Source organism: Peromyscus maniculatus, chromosome X (genome assembly GCF_049852395.1).
Source record: "Peromyscus maniculatus bairdii isolate BWxNUB_F1_BW_parent chromosome X, HU_Pman_BW_mat_3.1, whole genome shotgun sequence".
Taxonomy (NCBI): Eukaryota; Metazoa; Chordata; class Mammalia; order Rodentia; family Cricetidae; genus Peromyscus; species Peromyscus maniculatus.
This window is the reverse complement of record NC_134875.1, coordinates 22,003,444-22,023,367: the sequence shown is the minus strand read 5'-3', so window position 1 is coordinate 22,023,367 and position 19,924 is coordinate 22,003,444. Positions and strand designations below refer to the sequence as shown.

Sequence of the window (19,924 nt, the reverse complement as noted above, 5' to 3'; positions counted from 1 at the left end):
AATACTTTTGAGGTGATAGAGTGTGATTGAAAATCCCATACAACTATTTTTCTAATTTTCTTCACTCGGTTCTAGAACTGAATCAAAAATCTTTTGTGAAGGGTTATAAGTAGGGACTGGCAGTGTAGCTCAGTAGTAGGTGGCTTGCTTGGCATGCATGACGCTCTGGGTTTTATCCCAAACATATGAAAAAGGAAGAAGGAACCATTGTAAGGAAGCTTTCCTATTATTCTGTTCCTTCAGATTTTAACAGTGTATTTATGCAGTGCCCTTTTATGATTAGAGTAGCTGTCTATGTTAAGAGCTGAGGATTAAGATTCACGATCTGATTAGTACAAGCATATGAATACACTGGGACAGGATACTTGAGATACTTAAAAATGATTAATATATACTGATTAACATAGCTGGCTCCCATTTTATTTTCTGCCTTCTAAAGCCAATAGTACCATCTAGTGGTAGAGAAAAGCCACTATAGTGCAGACTGTATAAAGAAGGGTAATTAAAAGTTGGGTGTTTTTTTTACATTTATTTAGTGTGTGTGTGTGTGTGTGTGTGTGTGTGTGTGTGTGTGTGTGTGTGAGTGTGACAGAAACCAACTTGTAGGAGTTGGTTTTTTCCTTCTACCATATGTAACCCAGGATTGAACTCATGTCTTTAGCCTTAGCAGCAAGTGCCCTTACTCCCAAAGACCCAACTAAAATGATTTTGAGTTCCTTTTGCTGAGTGAGAGAGTTTTTTGGTTTTTTTCAAGACAGGGTTTTGTGTGTGTGTGTGTGTGTGTATACTTTGGAGCCTAGCCTGGAACTTGTTCTGTAGACCTGGCTGGCCTCAAACTCATAGAATTCTGCCTGCCTCTGCCTCCTGAGTGCTAGAATTAAAGGCGGGCACCACCACCACCTGGCAAGAGTTTTGATTCTATTTCATACTTTATGAACAACTTCCAATTGGCTTGAATTTTTGAGTTCATGGTGTACTTCTATAGAATATCAGGCCCTTTTGTTTCCTTGTTATATAGTGTATGTTTATACTTACATTCTGGAACTCGAGCCATAATCTTATAGTCAGTCTTTTTTAGATGTATTTTTATTTTATGTACCTGTGTGTATGTGTGTGCACTACATGCATGCCCAGTGTCCATGGAGAAGGCCAGAAGGCAGCTCTGGATCCCCTGGAACTGGAATTCGGATTGTTGCAAGCCATTATATGGGTGCTGGGAAAGCAAACATGCAGCTGGAAGTTTTCCTGTGTCCCGCCTGGTCTGCAGCTGCTCAGACCCAAGTAATCACACTGAGGCTTATATGAATTAAAACTGCTCAGCCTTTAGCTTAGGCTAACTACTGACTAGCTCTTACACTTAAACTCAGCCCATTTCTGTAGATGAATTTCTAAACAATCTTATTAAATAAGAAACACAGAGCCAAATATAGAGGTGTAAGCCATAGAGATCAGAGCAATAGCCGCCAACTAACCTTAGCTTCCCATCTTGCCGTAGCTTCTCAGGAGAACCTCTTCCTCTCCAACCTGCGCCTTTATTGCCTTCCTGTTCTGCCTTCTCATTGGCTCTAAGCCCAGCCACCTCACTTCCTTGTTACTGCCTGTCTATACAGACCTCCGGGTCTCTGTGGTTGGTACTGGGATTAAAGGCATGGGTCACCAATGCTGGCTGTGTCCTTAACCACACAGAGACTCTGCCTGCCATGTGATCAGATTAAGATTAAGGGCGTGTGCTACCACTGCCTGACTTCTGTTTATGGCTATGACCTCTGATCTCCAGGCAAACTTTATTTATTAATATACAAATAAAATATCACCACACATTTCTGTTAATCTATATGTTGCCACATGTCCCCTGGCTTTACCTGTGTGCCATTATATGCTGCTCCCTGGACAGTAGGCTGGCATCTCTTCCTCAGCCTTCCTCTTCCCAGAATTCTCCTTGTCTGCTTATGCCACCTATACTTCCTGCCTGGCTACTGGCCAATCAGTGTTTTATTAAACCAATGTACAAAAGTATTATCCCACAGCACAAACATGTATTTCTAAAAGTTACATAAAGGAATTTCAGAGGTAGAAGTATTTTAGGTAATAGTGATGTTTCTGGGTGTGACTTTGGGAATTGGGTGCTTGATGGAGGACATCATTGAAGGTAAGGGAACTGAGTGGCAGGGTGTTTGTTGGCCAGAATGAGGACAGTGGAACAGAACAGAGCTGTGTGCTGAAGAAAGCCTGCTGTGTGAGGTGACATGATCAGGAGTTGGTAGTTGTTAGCAGCTGGGAGAGGAAGTGAGGGTCATAGATCCTTTCTACTCAGAGTGCAGTCTAGAGATCAGCAGGATGAGCAACATCTAGGAGTTTATTACAAGTGTCTACTCTTAAACCTTACACTGACTTTCCAAAAAGGACTGTCTTTTAACAAGACCAAGCTTGAGAAGTTTGGCTTAGCTAGTGGTGCAGATGGAAAGATACCCGGCTTTTTACAGAGCAGTAGAGAGCCAGTGACTGGATAACACTAGTAGAATTGTCCTTGATGGGCCTCCTTTGCATCATCTACCGTGGTAGCTGTGTACGGTACTGAAGAGTGTTCTTAAACTCCTGTCATTCTTTTCTAGTCTTAGTGAGAAGTTTGTGCCGTAAAACATGGGCAAGAATGAACAGAATCAAATCCTATGTAATTTGTCCAGTAGTGCTGTTTTGAAACAGGGTCTTATGATGTAGCAGCCCATGTTGGCCTCCGGCTCAAGATCCTGCTGCTTTCAGCCTGAATGCTAAGACTATGGACATATGCCACCATGCTTAGCTAAGCACTACATCTTTACATGTTTTTCCTGTGTGTGTCTAGATAGGAGTTATATTGTTTATTCCTTTAATTTTTTTTTTTATTTTTGATATTTTTGAGACTGGGTTTCTCTGTAACAGCTCTGGATGTCCTGTAACTTGCTTTGTAGACCAGGCTGGCCTTGGACTCACATAAATCCACCTGCCTTTGCTGGGATTAAAGATGTGCACCACCATCCAGGATCCTCTAAATTTTTTAAATTATTTGATTTTTGTTCATTTGTACATTTCTTTATTTTTTGTCTGTGTTTGCGCATGCATGAGTATGTGTGTACATGCAGGGACTAAACTCAGATGGTCAGGCTTGGCGACAAGCAACTGTACCCACTGAGCCTGAGCCACCTCTTGGGCCCTCTTAAAAGCAGCATTTTAAAAACACTAAGTCCAGGGCCAGAGAGATGGCGCAGCAATTCAGAGATGTAGATACTCTTACAGAGGACCTTGGTCTGCTTCCCAGCACCCACATGGCAACTAACAACAGTCTATACCTCCAATTCCAGAGGGCCTACACTTCTAGCTTCTGCAGACACGATGTACAGTGTGCACAGACATGTATATTCAGGCAAAACACCCATACACATACAATAAAAAGAGATACAACATCAAAAACTTAAAATGAATAAATGTGGCACTGAAGAAAAGGATCAGTGCTTAAGAGCACTTGCTGCTCTTTAAGAGGACCAGAGTTCAGTCCCCAGTACTCACATGAGGTGGTTTCTCCTCTAACTCCAGCTTCTGTGGGTCCAATATTCTCTTCAGACCTCTGCATAAAGCTGTAGATGAATTTCTAAACTGTCTTATTAATAAAAAAACACAGAGCCAGAAATAGGAGTTAAAGCCTGAGAGAGATCAGAGGAATAGGAACAGTCACAGGTAACCTCACCTTACCAACTCTGCAGCTTCCAAATGCGAGTTACTTCCTGTCTACCCATGCCTGTATGCCTTGCTGCTCTGCCATCTGATTTGTTCTCTATCCAGCTACATCAGTTCCTCTGCCTGCCCAGCTCTGTCACTTCCTGTCTGTCTGTACAGGCCTCCATGGTTAACTAGTATTGGAATTTAAGGTGTGTGCCACCACACCTGGCTGTTTCCAATGTGGACTTGAACTCACAGAGATCCAGACAGATCTCTGCCTGCCAAGTGATAGGGTTAAAGGTGTGTGCAAACATTCATGACTTTTGTGTTTACTTATAATGGCTTGGTTTTTCCTCTGATCTCCAGACAAGCTTTATTTATTAAAGCGCAGATAAAATTTCACTGCATTTCAGCACAAATAAAATATCACCACAGAAAGCAGCATGAATGCGCACATACACAAACACAAAAATAAATCTCTTTAAAAGGTGAGTACTGGTAACACAACTAGCTCTAACATATAACTATTGCTACTGGTCAGTGCTTGTAGAAGTACATTACTAGGACGGTTTATAATCCCTAAACATTTGATTATCTACAAGGAACTAGGATTATGGAAATTGGTTTGTTTAAGATCATTTTTAGGCAATGGATACAGTCACTCAAGCCTGTAATCGCAGCACTCAGGAGGTCAAGGTAGGGGGAATGCCATAAGTTCAAGGCCAGTCCAGACTACAGAGTAAAAACCTGTGTCAAAAAAATGTAAAGGGGGTTTGGAGAAATGCGGCTGTTGCAGAGAGGCTGAGTTTCTTCCTAGCACCCACATGGTGGCTTATAACTGTTTATAACTGTAGTTCTGGGGGATCCGATGCCCTTTTCTGACTTCCTTGGTCACCAGGCACACAGGTCGTAAACATATTACATGCTGACAAAACATCGAAACACATAAAATAAAAATAAGCAAATCTTTTTTTTAAAAAAGTAAAATAGAATAAAAATTGTGCTAGCTTATATTCTCATCAGTGATGGAAAAACAATCCTCATTTTTATGATTAGAAAAGCAGCACATTACTTATTTAAAACACTGAATAGTACAAAGGTGCTATTAAAATTACTTTAAAAGTTTTGTTACATTTATGTGTGCATATGTGTGTGTGTCTGTGTGTGTCTCTGTGTGTGTGTGTATGTGTGTGTGTGTGTGTGTGTGTGTGTGTGTGTGTGTGTGTGTGTGTGTGTGTGTGTGTGTGTGTTGGGGGCCTTGTACATACCACAGTGTGCATTTGGAGGTCACAGGACAATTTGTGGGAGTCAGTTCTCTCCTTCCATCATGTGGATCCTAGAGATCAAACTCAGATCATCAGGCTTGGCACCAAGAACTTTAACCTGCTGAGCGACCATTTTTCAAGCTAATGGTTTTCAAAACTTCTCTCTGGGACTAATTGGTATAACTGGTTTATAATCTAATGCTTGTATTATCCTTGAGTTTATGTGTACTCAGATATACTAATTGAGTTGTCCTCCCCCGCCCACATTATGGATGTATATCCTACGATATTGGATCTGAGAAGAGGAGCTGATACAATTTCTCATTGAGAAATTAGTTTGTAGAATTATAATCAGTAACATGCTAATGGAAAACCAATGAATGTATTAGAAGGTTTTGTCTAAAACTTTTATAGTTTGGCCCCGAGGCAAATCAATATTTTGTTTTTATGCCATTTTTAATAATAGCAAATACATTATCTTCTAAGTAGTTATATTAAAAATGATTGCTAAAACTCTGTGTATATGTGATGCATGTATGTGCCAGAGAGCAGATGCAGAGGACAACTTTATGGTTTTGTTTCTTTCCTTCCACCTTCATGTTAGTTCTGGGGATTGAACTTAGACTGCCAAGCTTGGGCAGCAGGCACCTTAACCCACCAAGCCATCTCCGAGGCCCATATAATGGGCCTTTAATAAATAAATATTTACAGTGAATAACTGAATGAAAGACTTACTGTTAATTGTAGGATTCTTTTCTTATTTATGGGTAAAGTAGTAAAATTCCTAAGAGTTTAATGAAACTTTATGCAGCTAACTCACAAATGGCTTTTTATTGCTTGTTAGAGCTTCTTTCTGTACTTAGGGAATGTTTAATTACTCATCAATTAGTTCAATCATAAATGGCTTTCAAGTTGAAGTTGTTCATTCAGTTATCACGATGGATGAACTATATACATCAGTGCTTTCCAGTAGAACTGCAGTGATGGAAGCTAAGGTCTCTGCTAACACTGTTGCCACGTACTCAGTGGGACTGAGGTTAGTTTATCATAACTGTAATGATGCTTAAAAGCCACACAACCTGTATCACAACACTCATTTTTACAGAATTACAGAGTCAAAGGAAATAAGGTTACAGTGATTACGATCTAACTTTTTGTGTTCAATTATCTGAAACATTGGAGTGGGCTCTTTTTAATATACCACAGACCGGGCCTCCTTGTTTCTAGAGGCCATTTCATGCTAATAAAAAGCATAGCGCCTGGAGACTCATGGAACTAGTGCTGATTGTTAAGGTTGATCCATGTAAAGTTTTGGTTTCTTTTTGAGCAGCTGATTTAGAAGAAAGTTTTAATGAGCACGAACTGGAGCCCTCATCTCCAAAGACTAAGAAGAAAAGTCGTAAAGGAAGACCAAGGAAAACTAATTTTAAAGGGCTGCCGGAAGACACCAGATCTACATCCTCCCATGGAACAGACGAAATGGAAAGTAGTTCCTACGTAAGTAGAAAACTAGTGGATTCCTCCTGTGTGTTGGGACATGCATAGTTTCCTTCAAACTGTCTACAGGTAAGTCTTATTTGTTTGAAGTGTTAAATCCATTGTAAGTGTCTTTTCCCCCCTTTATATTTACAGCGAGATAGGTCTCCACACAGGAGCAGTCCTAATGACACCAGGCCTAAATGTGGATTTTGCCATGTAGGGGAGGAAGAAAACGAAGCAAGAGGGAAGTTGCATATATTTAATGCCAAGAAGGCAGCCGCACATTATAAGTGCATGGTAAGCGTGGTTCTTCTGTGTTTTTAAAAAATCGTTTAGCTGGTAATCTGATCGAGGACTTTCGTTTCAAACGTTGTTTTAGAGCTTTGCAGAGTGAAGTATTAGTTACTTTCCTCATTGCTTTACAAAATACTTGACCAAAGCAACTTCCGAAAGGAAGGGTTTGGGCTGGGTGTAGCAGTGTATGCCTTTAATTCCAGCACTGGGAGGCAGACCAGAGAGCTCCATAGTGAGACCCTGTCTCCAAAGGGTCTCAGAAAGGAAGAAAAGACAGGAAGAAGGAAAAAGGAAAAAGAGGAAGGGGTGTTCCCTTTGGATTCTACGTGAAGGGGAAGGTCCATTGTGGTGGGGAAGTGGTGGGATGGCAGGAGCTTGAGGCAGCTGCTCATCTTGTATCACAGTCAGGAGGCAGAGAACAGTGAGTGTTTGTGCTCAGCCTGCTTCTCTTTTATTCAGTTTGGAAGCCCAGCCCATGAAATGATGCCACCCACACTTAGGGTATGTCTCCCCACCTCAGCCTAATTAGAAATTCCCTCACAGACATGCCCAGAGATTTGTCTATCAGGTGAATATAGATTGTGTTAAGTTGACAATGAATGTAAGACATCACAAGCAATAAGTTATGCTCCCAAATCTTTTAGTTGTTTGAGACAAGGTTTCAGTGTGGAGCCCTGGCTGTCCTAGAACCCACTCTGTAGACTAGGCTAGCCTCAGAGTCAGAGATCTGCCTGCCTCTGCCTCCTGAATGCTAGGATTAAAGGTGTGCACCACCACCACCTGGCCCCAAATTTTAATATACTTCAGATTTTAAAAAAAACAGGACTTGAAGTAATACTAATTATAGTTACCATATTGAAATACTCTACAATTACTTTATGACTATAAGAATTTCAGCTTTATAATAATCATAAAAACATTTATAAATGTTTATAAATGTCTTGGGCTTCAACTTATAACCTAATAAATATCACTGTTATGGTACTTAGCACACTGTATTGCAGTTATTTATGAATGTATCTTTCCTAATAAACTAAAATTCCTTGTAGAGATTCTATCTTTACATCCTTATATCCTGGCCTGATTAATCTTTTAAGCTAGATTGTATTGAATTACTCATCTCTCTTAAGATTAATTTTTAAAAGTTATTTATATAAGAAGTTGTTACTAGCCGGGCAATGGTGGCGCACACTTTTAATCCCAGCACTCGGGAGGCAGAGGCAGGAGGATCTCTGTGAGTTTGAGGCCAGCCTGGTCTACAGAGTGAGATCCAGGACAGGCACCAAAACCACACAGAGAAACCCTGTCTCGGGAACAAAAAAAGAAGTTGTTATTAGATGTGAAGTCACAAGCCTGTGAACCCAGCACTAGGGAAGCTGAAACAGAAAGAGCATCTCAAGTTTGAGTTCAAGGCCAGCCTAGAACACATAGTGAGACACTGTCTCAAAAATCTACGTAATTGGGCCTGTGAAATGGCTCCACAGGTAAAGGCGCTTGCTGCTTCCAGGACTTGTATGGCAGAAAGAGAGAACTGACTCCTGCAAGTTCTCTATGTGCAGTGGCACACACACAAATATATAGCACAATAAAAACCTTAAGACAATGCCACCCCAGATAAACAGAAATCTGGACTAGAGTTCATACTGTATTTACCCAGGATTTTCTTTTTCAAAATGTGTGTCCTTCAAGGACTCCCATGGAGGAGATTTTAGACATACATGTTTTGAAAATAAAAGATAAGAAAGGATTCTAATCTGTATCGTTAATAGAAGTTTGCCAATTTAAACTTTTTTAAAAGTTTTTTAAAACTTTCTGGGAATATTAAATAGTTGGGCAAACAGGTGATGGTATTATTGAGATCTTTGTTATTTAAAGCAGGATATTGAACCTTGCCTCCAATTAGCAATCTTAGTTGGGTTTTTAATTAGTTCCATCTTGGTTTCTATTGTAATGAGACAGGAAAATATTTCAAGTACTTGAGTTGATAGTGATTCCTTAGGCAGTCTTTTGCGCTGGAGTTATAGAAACATAATACTCTGTTACTGCACTGTTTCAACTTTTCTCAGAAGAACTGTTAAGTGGTTGTTCTGTGTTTTTCTTTTCTAGTTGTTTTCTTCTGGGACTGTTCAGCTCACAACAACATCAAGAGCAGAATTTGGAGATTTTGATATTAAAACTGTACTTCAGGAGATTAAGCGAGGAAAAAGGATGGTCTGTGATTATATTTGTGAATATATATGCCATAATGTTCTTGATTCTGCTTTAAATTAGGGCGCATCCCCTATTTATCCAGTTATGCAGAAATTGAATAAAAAGTACTTTGTAGTTTTAAATATAACCTGATCATCAGTATCAGTAGCTTTAAGAAGTGCAACCTTAGAGCTGTTGAATGTGGGGGGCCAGTGGAATGCAAGCATCTTTCAAGTTTTGTTGTGAAAAATTTCATTCCAGCTAGTACCAGATCCTGTCTTCTGTCCTGCTTCATCATTCATAGAGAATTTGTGGCACTTATTTCACCTGTGATTTTCATTCTTACTGCTTGAAGTTTTTCGTGTGTGTGTGTGTGTGTGTGTGTGTGTGTGTGTGTGTGTGTGTGTATTTGGGTGGCTCCCGCCTGTGTGAGTGAGTGCCTTTGAAAACAAGAGTCAGATGTCATGTGTCCTACCCTGCCCCTCTCCTCCTTGTGCCTTTGAGATACAGTATTTTTCTGACCCTGAAGCTAGACTGGTGGACGGCAAGCCCCAGTGGTCTCCTATGAAATGTCACCTTTGGTAGATTTTCTCTTTGGGGTGTGTGTGTGTGTATGTGTGTGTCTTTGTGTGTCTTTGTATATGTATATGTGTTTCTGCATGTTCCTGCAGAGGCCAAAAAAAGGGCATTAGATTCCCTGTAGCTGGAGTACAGGAGGTTGTGAGCCACAGTGTGGATGCTAGAACCAAACCTGAATTCCCTGCAAGAGGGATATATTCTCAGCCATCTCTCGGGCCCCTACATTTGGTTCACATATATATATGACTTACACAATACAGGCCAGTCCCTCCTGTTTCCAGTCTGTCTCTTTTGTCTTTTAATTTTATGTGTATTGGTGTTTTGTCTGCATGCATTCATGTGCATCGGTGCCCATGGAGGTCAGAAGGTGGCATTGGTTACTCGGGAACTGGATCTAAAGACAGTGGTGAGCCACCATGTGGGTGCTGGGAATTGAACCTGGTTCATCTGGAAGAGCAGCCAGTGCTCTTAACTGCCTAGCCATCTCTCCAGCCCCTCTACCTCACTTTCTCTGACTTGATGGACACAAACTACATTTGTTTGCTTTTTAAACTTGTTTGTTCATCCTCCATATTTCTGTCTAACGTGGGAATTAAAGAGACTGGAGAGATTTAAGAGAATGCACTACTCGTTTAGAGGACCCGAGTTAGGTTCCCAGCACCCACATCACAACTCACTGTAGCTCTAGCTCCAGGGGATCCAACACCCTCTTCAGATTTCCACAGGTATCTGTACTCACAAGTGGACATTTCCACACACAGATACACCATATATACACAACTAAAATACATCTTGTGGAAAATTAAATAAGGGGCTGGAGAGATGGCTCAGTGGTTGAGAGCCCTTGGCACTCTTGCAGAGGACTGGGCTCAATTCTTTCCACCCACATGATGGTTTACAGTCATTTGTAACTACCATTCCAGGGGCCTCCACCCTCTTCTGGCCTCCTCGGACACTGCTAGCATGTGGTGAGAGAAAGACATACAGACAAAACACCCATACACATCAAATAAAATAAAGGCCGGGCGGTGGGGGCACACCCCTTTAATCCCAGCACTCTGGAGGCAGAGGCAGGCAGGTCTCTGAGTTCGAGGCCAGCCTGGTCTACGGAGCAAGTTCCAGGACAGCCAGAGCTATACAGAGAAACCCTGTTTCAAAAACAAAATGAATAAATATTAAAAATATTTAAAAATAAAGTAAATCTTTTGAAGAATTTAAATAAGGCCCTGGAGCATTTGCTCAGCAGTTAAGAGTACTGGCTGCTCCTACAGAGGACCCAGGTTCAATCCCCAGCACCCACATGGTACTCAACTATTTCTAACTCCAGTTCCAAGGGATCTAGGCATTCGTGTGGTGCACATACATATATACATACAGGCAAAACAATCATAACACTAATTTTTTAGAAAGAAATGAACCAGGAATTACACATAAGGGCATGAATAGATAGATTCAGTTTTAACTGTTGGTGCCAAACTAATACTACACAAGAAGGACTGTGTCATCCCATGGTTTACCTATCAGGTACATCATGGGTGGTTCTGGATGGGGTGGTCAGTCTGTTGTGAGTGAAGCTGTCCTTCAGTCTTTCATGTGGTAGTTTCAGATATTTATGGTCCTTTTCCAACGCCACTAGAAATGACCTTTTCTTTGTGGAACTTCCTATTTTAAAATGTGACAATTATCTGTTCTTTAGATTCAGGTCATTTGGTTGTTAAATTTGATTACTTTGAAGCTGAAATCTTTAGTACTAAACATATAGGAAAATCATCTACCCTCTTACTCAACAGTGCTGTGTTGTTTAACAGAAGTCTAAATAAGTGAGTGGGACAAAAATTCAGTTTATCTTAATAAATTTATTGTACAGCTCTGTTAAAGGTTAGGGTAAATGCTAACCTAGCAATCCCCTGTATATACTCTGATAGAAATTAGTCCATCATGATCCTCCCCCACCACTCCAAAAATAAAAGGCTAGCTGCAGTTGAATAAACTTGTAAGCAATTTACTATGCCCTCTCCCTGGAGAAGGGCTATGGAACATTCTGGAAAAGGGCAAACTGCCTGTTTTCTGTTTGTCAGACTTACTGCACTGTAAAATCTCTTTTGCAGTGAGCACCTGTTAATCTCACAGCATTATTTAGGAGAAGCTGAGAAGTTTTGAAAGGATTTCAGCCCGATCAGTCTCCCTTCGCCATTCTGGAAACTTAGTCGTGAGCCTCCTAATGGAGGGATTGCTTTCCTGTTTTTCTCATTTTTTTTTTCCCAATCATAATAGGAAAGGATCTGATTTCAGGAAGGAAAAGGAATCAAATCACTAAAATACATATATTATTCTTTTTGTACTTGGCAGAATTAAGGAGTATCGTCTGTATTTATAGTCCAGCCATATATGGTGTCATAGCTTTGATTATATGCTATAGAAGTTTGCTTTGTTGGTCTGTTTTTTAGTAAAAAATAGCTGCTATTTTCTTAATTTTTTTTTTTTTTTTTTTTGGTTTTTTGAGACAGGGTTTCTCTGTGTAGCTTTGCGCCTTTCCTGGAGCTCACTTGGTAGCCCAGGCTGGCCTCAAACTCACAGAGATCCACCTGGCTCTGCCTCCCGAGTGCTGGGATTAAAGGCGTGCGCCACCACCGCCCGGCTCTTAATTTTTTAATACTTATTTTTGCCTGTGTATATGTGTGTCTGCCTGTATGCAGACATGTATGTGGGTGCCCATGGAAGCAAGGCATCAAGTACCAGTTGCAAGCTGCCTGTAACCTGTGAGTACCAGGTAGCTGGAGTTAAAGGTATTTGTGAGCTGTGCAACATGGTTGCTGGGAACTGGACTCGAGTCCTCTGCAAGAGCAGCAAGTACTTGTAACCACTGAGTCATTTCACCCACTCCTGGCTGCCATTTCTGTATAAGCTGAAGTAGTTGGCTAAAATGTGCTTCAAACAGAATAATAAGATTGCCTAAATCTTAAAGTACTGCTCCTAATTATTCTTTCTTTCTTTCTTTCAACAGAAATGTACACTTTGCAGTCAGCCTGGTGCTACTATTGGATGTGAAATAAAAGCCTGTGTTAAAACTTACCATTACCACTGTGGAGTCCAAGACAAAGCAAAATACATTGAAAATATGTCGCGAGGAATTTACAAGTAAGATAACAATTGTCTATTTTCTTGAACATGCCAGTAAGTTAGTGCCCTCAGAAAGATAACACTAGTTTTCTTAATCTCTATTCTTTGACAGTGTTTCAGGAATGAGAACTACAGTTAGTATTTTTCTCTGACTGTATGTGTTGGTCATTCACTAGTGAGCACTCAGGCACAAGACTGTACTTAGGAAACTTAGGGTTTGTTGGGCTCTCCCAACAACTCTATTGTTTAATTAAATGACCAGACAAGTCAGTGCTCAGTGATGAATTATGTAAACATCTAGATGAAAGGGCTAACCTAACCTGTGGTAGGAAGTGTTTAAGAGTTTGCTAAAAACAGAAAACAAAACTGCTGGAGCCGAGATGTAAAAGACAGAGGTAAACATGGCACAGGTGTTCTGGTGTACACACGCCAAGCAAGCACTCCATCACTGAGATCGAATTCTAGGCTTGTTTTGGCCTCAACATCACACATAGTGCTGGGATTAAAGGTGTGTCCACCTTGTCTAGCCTTCCAGTCCTATACTTGATCACCTTGCCAAGCCATCTTTCGGCTTCTGTCTTCACAACTACCCCCTAGGCTAACTTATCAACAATTTCACCTGGTTAATCAGCAATAGTATGTTCATTCAGCTTGTGTCCTTCTTGCTTCTGCTCTGCCTGACATACTGGGATTAAAGTACTTGCTGGGTGTGTGTAAAGTTCTACTTTCTTTCAATCCTCACAAGAGAGGGAGACAGACTATATTCTGAAATTTGGGATTGCACATCACTTTTTATAATGAGTCTTCCACTTACCTGTGTATCCATAGTAATTTCATTCCCTTCCTCACATGGAGAGTAAATTTGATAGGAATCCCTGAAGCTTGATTTGCCCTTGAGAGTTGTGAAATACTTCCATGGGCTTAATGTACAGTAAAACAGTAACTAATATGCAATAAAACAATTACTCTGAGGTCTCCTGTTTGTGGAAAAATCAGTTGCACATTGAGTCATCAAGACCTTTGGGTACCCACATAACATGCTAATGCTGTCAGGCCTTTAAGCAACAGATAATGTGAATATCATATAGAGATCTAACGCATAGTAAGAGATGGAAGACTTCCATTATTGTGTAAGGCTTGCTTTACTGTAATAGCCACAAACTGCACCCGTCTCATCTGTGTGTGTGTGTGTGTGTGTGTGTGTGTGTGTGTGTGTGTGTGTGTGTATAAAGTCACTGTAAACTATAAGCATCAATGCAGCTCTGTAATCACGATAAAATTGGAAAATAAGTGTTCATTTGATCTATTATAAATTAATAAAGAAAAATCATGTCACCACCTTCCAGGTAAATGATGAAAGGCCACTTTATAACTTTGAGTGTCAATTCTGAATCTTAGAGTATGGTCTCAATGGTACCTTTGCTAAGTTAAGAGTCATAATAGGGGGTGTAGGAGAAAAGAACAAATAGTTTATTTAGTGTTGAGGGTTGGGCCTCCGAATCACCAGGCTTAGACTGGCTCTTTTGGGAAATGTCCATGTCTGTGACATACCAGAGATGTTTCAATTCCTTAGGTCTGCAGTGACGATCACACTTGAGGTGATTCTCATGCTCATTCCTATGATTCTCATGCAATTCGACTGGACATACTTGTTCATTCAGATAGGAACAGGACAAAGGTGCCGGCTGCCAGCATCTCCTTCAGCTGCTCTGGAGGGTTAGCCCTTGCAACAAGAGCAGAAAGAGGGGCTGCGGCATACTGCGATGGTAGCACAGTTGACTGGAACATTCTAGAGGCCCCAAGTTTCAGTCCCAGCACCACAAAAAAAAAAAAAAAAAAAAAAAAAAAACCCACAAATGTATAATAAATAGAATGACTAGTTTTTGTTACTGATGTTGTCTACCAGGCTAATGCAAAGGAATCAAGTCTAAACTCTGGAAAATAAATGCAAGCACAGTAAGATTGACAATATGAGATGCCTTTTAAAAGGCAATGCCAGTAATAACTAGTTCAAAAATGTGAAGGGAAGATGTTTCTTTCTCCCTGCTCATCAACTTTAACCAGTTTTAGAAACAATTGCATTTTGCTGAGCACTCAGGTGAAGTGTATTACATTTCTCAATAGAAGGATTTAGCATTAACAGATACCTAGTCACCATATTAATCGAGAAACCAATATAATGTTAAGCAAATCCAAAAAGGTTAACAATTTTATCTTAGTAGTCTTAGTAGTAATCAGAGCATAATTTCTGTCGGGTAATTTGGTGTGCCCTTTGTAACAGGGAAAACGACAGCTTGAACAAGATAGCTCTTCTTCACCTACAAGGCGCACAGAGGAAAGATGTCAGATGGAGGAGGTGGAGGAGGCAGTTGTTACACTCTGTTTTCCATTTGTTGTGTATGAGACACTTAACAATTCTACAGTGCTTTTAATGGTTGTGTGGTTTTTCCATTGTATAGGTTAATGATTTTTATTGGTTCCTGTTTTAGACATTTAGATTAATTTTTTAGCTGTCAGAAAAATCGTATTCAGTGCTGGGTTGGCTTAGCTGGTGGAGACCTTGCCTAGAATGTGTGAAACCCTGAGTTTAATCCCCATCATAGCATAAAAAACAGGTGTGTATGCACCTTGGGATATGGAGGCAGTTCAGCAGTTCAAGATCATGCTCTGCTACATAGCACTTTCAAGGTCATAGAGGCCAAAAGCCTGTTGTCTCAAAAAAGCAAAGGAAGAAAATCATGTTTCAGTGGCCACCTCTAAAAAATATTTGGCCATGATCTTTTCAGTTGTTTTCTGTTCTTTTCACAGTGAAATAGACTTAAATCCTGCAGTGCCGGTCGTAGATAGACTGTTGAGTTCACATGAGTGTCTTTGTGCACGTAGCTTACAGAGAGAAAGAGCCAAACAGGTGCAAATGCAGAGGAGGATTTCCGAATGAAGCGGCATCTGTACCATTTAAATATGGCTTCCTTCCTTCCCAGCTGTTTTTGAGCCCTGACTTTATAGTTTAAAAGGCAAGGGAAGCTGGACATGGTGGTGTGTGGCAGGGGGTGGGGGAGTGAGGAGCACCCCAGTGAAGGGAAATTATAGAATGATTGTCCTGTAGAACAATGAACAGTAAGCGCAGTCCCCACCTGACCCACCCCCCACCCCCCGGATCTCTGCAAGCTCTCTTGTAAAAATCCCTAATTCTTCTGCTTGTCTGTTCACTGTCCTGAGTCTCATTACGTGTGTTTCCTCTTCCCTCTCCACGGTTCCTGTAAACTTAAGTTGGTTCAAAGGTTTAAGTTCGATGGAGGCTGTTTGAGGGAAGATACTTAATGGGTGGTGGTACTGCCTGCCTGGAGTCCTCACTCTTGTTGTCTGAACTCATGGGTTAAAAGTAAAATACATGCGCAGTGTTTGAAAAGGACAAAGTCTTCAGAAAGCTGTTGAACGTTTTACAACAGGAAGGGAAATAATGAACAAAACTAGACTGAAAAGCTGGGCCAGAGTGATGCATGCTCGTAATCCCAGCGCTCAGGATATGGAGGCTGGAAACTTAGGAGTTCCAGGGCAGCCGCAGCTACAATGAGTTTGAGGCCAGCTTGGGCTATAGAAACCTGTCTCATTGAAACAGAACAAAAGTATCCTAAATTGGCAGCACTTGTACCATAACTTTGAAGCTCAGCTAGGCTACATAGGAGTTTTAGATCTGCCTCTAGGACTGCTTGTTGTCATTAGCTACATAATGAGACCCTGTCTCAAAAAAAAAAAAAATACACCACCCACATAGCTTGTATTCAGTTGCAGTACTCAAAGCCATCCTTACCTTCTGTTCTACACAAATGGTAGTTGTAAACCTTGTGAGAAATAACCTACTTTTTAAGGACTTTTTATTGATTCTTTGTGGATTTCACATCATGCATCCTGATCCTATTCATCTCCCTGTTCCTTTGTATCCCACCTTCTGCCCCTGTAACTCCCCCAAACAAAATAAAATTTAAAAAGAAGGGGAAAAAAGGGGAAAAAAATCTCGTCATGGAAGCTGCAGCATGACCCAGCGAGTCACACAGTGTACCCTTTAGTCCATACATCTTTGCGAGTATTCACTGCAATGAGTCATTGGTCTGGTCAGGCTTCTGCTGGGCCCTCTACCCACTACTGACCACAAGAGGGCACTGTTCCATCTTTTTCTGGCGTAAAAATAACCTAAAACCGGGTTTGATTCAGCCCACCACCATCATCTTCTCCCGTTTTCTTTCTTTCTTTCTTTTTGTTACTATATACTAACTGTATAAAGGGGTTTTATTTGTTATAGCATCCATGTAACATACTTCAATCACACTCGGTCCTGTTACTTTCTTCTGTTTCCCTCTAATCCCTATCCTTAATAGTCTCCATTTTAGTTTCGTGGACTTTCTAGCTCCTAGCTCCCATACACTTGTCTTTGTGGAGCTGATCTAAATTAACAGAATGATCCCCACTTCCATCCAGTTCCTGCACCAATGCCAGTGCATTCTTTCTGGCTAAGCAAAAGTATATTGAGTGCACGTACCATATTTTCTTCAGATCACCTTTTCTGTGAGTGTGTGTGTGTGTGTGTGTGTGTGTGTGTGTGTGTGTGTGTGTGTGTGTGTCTGCGTGTCTGCGTGTGCGTTTCTGGGGATTGAACATGTACATGCTAAGTAGTTCCTAGCTTTGTTTTCTTTCTTCCTCCCTTCCTCCCTCCCTTCCTTCCTCCCTCCCTCCCTCCCTCCCTCCCTCCCTCCCTCCCTCCCTCCCTCCCCCCCCTCCTCTCTCTCTCTCTTTTTTTTTTTTTGCCAAGGTCTCACTAGGTTGCCTAGTCAGGCCTTGAACTTGCATTTATCCTTCCACAGCTAATTATCAAAAGCCACCTACATTATTTCTCTTAAAAACTATTGAATTTCAGATAGACAGTGTATCTGCCCAAATCAGTATTTGCTGGAACAGCATGACATTTAAAAAAAAAATCACTCCAGCAACCACTTGCTTGTTTTTAAAGGGGAACCTACATATACAAAGACTAATTCTGCCTTGACCACTGCTGCCTTAATCATGATTTAATTATAGCATTATTGATAAGGGGCAGTTGAAAATCACATGCCTCTAAAAGTGGACAGGATCAGTTATAGAGCATCGTGATTGATAGACTAAAGCTGGACCTAAAGCTGACCAAACTCAGATTTTATTCCTGGTTTGTATGAAATGGAGTGAGACATAACCAAATAAAATGGTAGTAGACAAATCCAGTTTGGTGCAGCTGAGAAGCTGTCTGTTCCAATCCCAACTTAAAAAGGTCCGTGTTAGGAAATGAAAAGAAATCTGAAAGGCCAGTGTAGGTAAGGAGACACCGCCAGGTACAGTGCCGGGAGAAGAGCTGCTAAGGATAATCTGGGGAAAGCTAGGAAGCTTGGGATGCAGAGGCACTCGATGAGCTTGAGGAAGGCTGTGTCATAAAATACAAGCAGAAAGTAACAGGGTATAGAGAATAGATCTCTCCCTCCTCCCCCGTGTGTGTGTGTGTGTGTGTGTGTGTGTGTGTGTGTGTGTGTGTGTGTGTGTGTGTGTGTGTGTGTGTTGTGTGTGTGTGTGTGTGTGTGTGTGTGTGTGTGTGTGTGTGCATGGTGTGTGTGTGTGTGTTCATTTGTATTCTTTACCATGTGGGTCCTATGGATTAAACACAGGCTATCGGAGTTGGCAGCAAGCACCTTTAATACATTCTTTGACCAGAGAGATGGCTTAGTGGTTAAGAGCACTTTTTGCTTTTTGAGGGAAGGGATCCAGTGTCCTTTTCTGGATTCTGTATGCACATATACACAAAGAAAAATACAAAGTAAATATTTTTTAAAGCTATATTTCTTTTTTTTTTTTTTTTTTTTTGGTTTTTCGAGACAGGGTTTCTCTGTGTAGCTTTGCGCCTTTCCTGGGACTCACTTGGTAGTCCAGGCTGGCCTCGAACTCACAGAGATCCACCTGGCTCTGCCTCCCGAGTGCTGGGATTAAAGGCGTGCGCCACCACCGCCCGGCTAAAGCTATATTTCTTAAAATGTGATTGTAAATTATGTGACTGAAATAAATCTGTAGCATAGTTCATTTGTTTACATGAAAGTTGATTTTTGGATTTTGTTTTGGATTATTTTAAGACAGGGTGTTACTCTGGAGCCCATGTTGGCCTCGAACTCGAATAGCCCTCCTGTCTATAAAACTTTGTTTTTTAAAGAAATTTGTTCCATTTGTTTTATTTATTTGTTGGAGGCACATGTGTGGCATGGTGTACACGTGGAGATCCGAGGACAACTTTTGGGAGGCCACTGTCTCCTTCCACCATGTGGGCTTCTCCTCGGGTGCCTTTTGCCGGATGATGTATCTCATGGTACTAAGTGTGAATGAGGAAAAAAACCTATATATTATAAGGGAACCAACCTCTGCTAATGGTGATTTTATTATATTCTCATCCGCATTAGACAAAGGATTTTGAGATGTCTGTCTTTCATCATTGTAGACTGTATTGTAAAAATCATAGTGGAAATGATGAGCGAGATGAAGAAGATGAGGAACGAGAGAGCAAAAGCCGGGGAAGAATAGCGATCGATCAACAGCTAACCCAGCAGCAGCTCAATGGAAACTAGGTATGGCAGTTGATTTGATGAGCCGTGTTGTCAGAATACCACGTACATTGAAACAGAAAGACGATGTGCAGCAAGCATTTTATCCTATGGTATTGAATTATGAGGGTGCTGCCAGATGCTGAGGATTGTATAGGCCTGCACACTTGTTTGTTCTTTTCTTTAGTTGGTCAGTTTTAGAACCATAAAAAAAAGCTGTCTACTTTATCAGTAAATATAGTCAGAATGTGGAATCAATAAGATACCCCTATTTCTCAATAATGTTATGTTGATTATATTGCCTTAAACATCATATTTTACATGTTTTCTCATCTTTTAAACAGGTTCGTGGGACAGAGAGAGTTAGAAAACTGAGAATAAGACATCTATAACTCCTATGCTTTTTTTTCACTCTTTTCTAAAATAAAAAAGGGTTTGTAACTTTTTACTGCCCGACTCTTAGATCCTTCATTGAATTGCCTAAAAACACCTTGTTTGTTTTCCGAGCCTTCACTAGATGGCCGAATTTGACATATTGATATTACGTAGCTGTAGTTTGCAGTTTCTGGGAAGCAATCAAAACACTATTAACCCTGTGTATACTGTCAGCAATTAAAGCAGACACTGAATGGCGTAAACTGTATTTCTGAACTGAACAAAGTTCTACTCTTTAGAGTGTTTTAAGTATGTAGTGGA

General features: G+C 40.8%; 1 protein-coding gene across 1 annotated transcript in view; it reads left to right on the top strand.

Moving 5' to 3' along the window:
• Phf6 (PHD finger protein 6) overlaps positions 1-19,684 on the top strand; it is a 42,882-nt gene extending 23,198 nt beyond the window's left edge. Inside the window, exons 6-11 of the mRNA XM_006982288.4 lie at positions 6,289-6,455; positions 6,591-6,734; positions 8,838-8,942; positions 12,505-12,638; positions 19,126-19,252; positions 19,573-19,684. Coding sequence (XP_006982350.1) covers positions 6,289-6,455; positions 6,591-6,734; positions 8,838-8,942; positions 12,505-12,638; positions 19,126-19,252 — 677 coding nt within the window. The 3' untranslated portion in view covers positions 19,573-19,684. The remainder of the gene's footprint in view (positions 1-6,288; positions 6,456-6,590; positions 6,735-8,837; positions 8,943-12,504; positions 12,639-19,125; positions 19,253-19,572) is intronic.
• Positions 19,685-19,924: the final 240 nt, after the last annotated feature.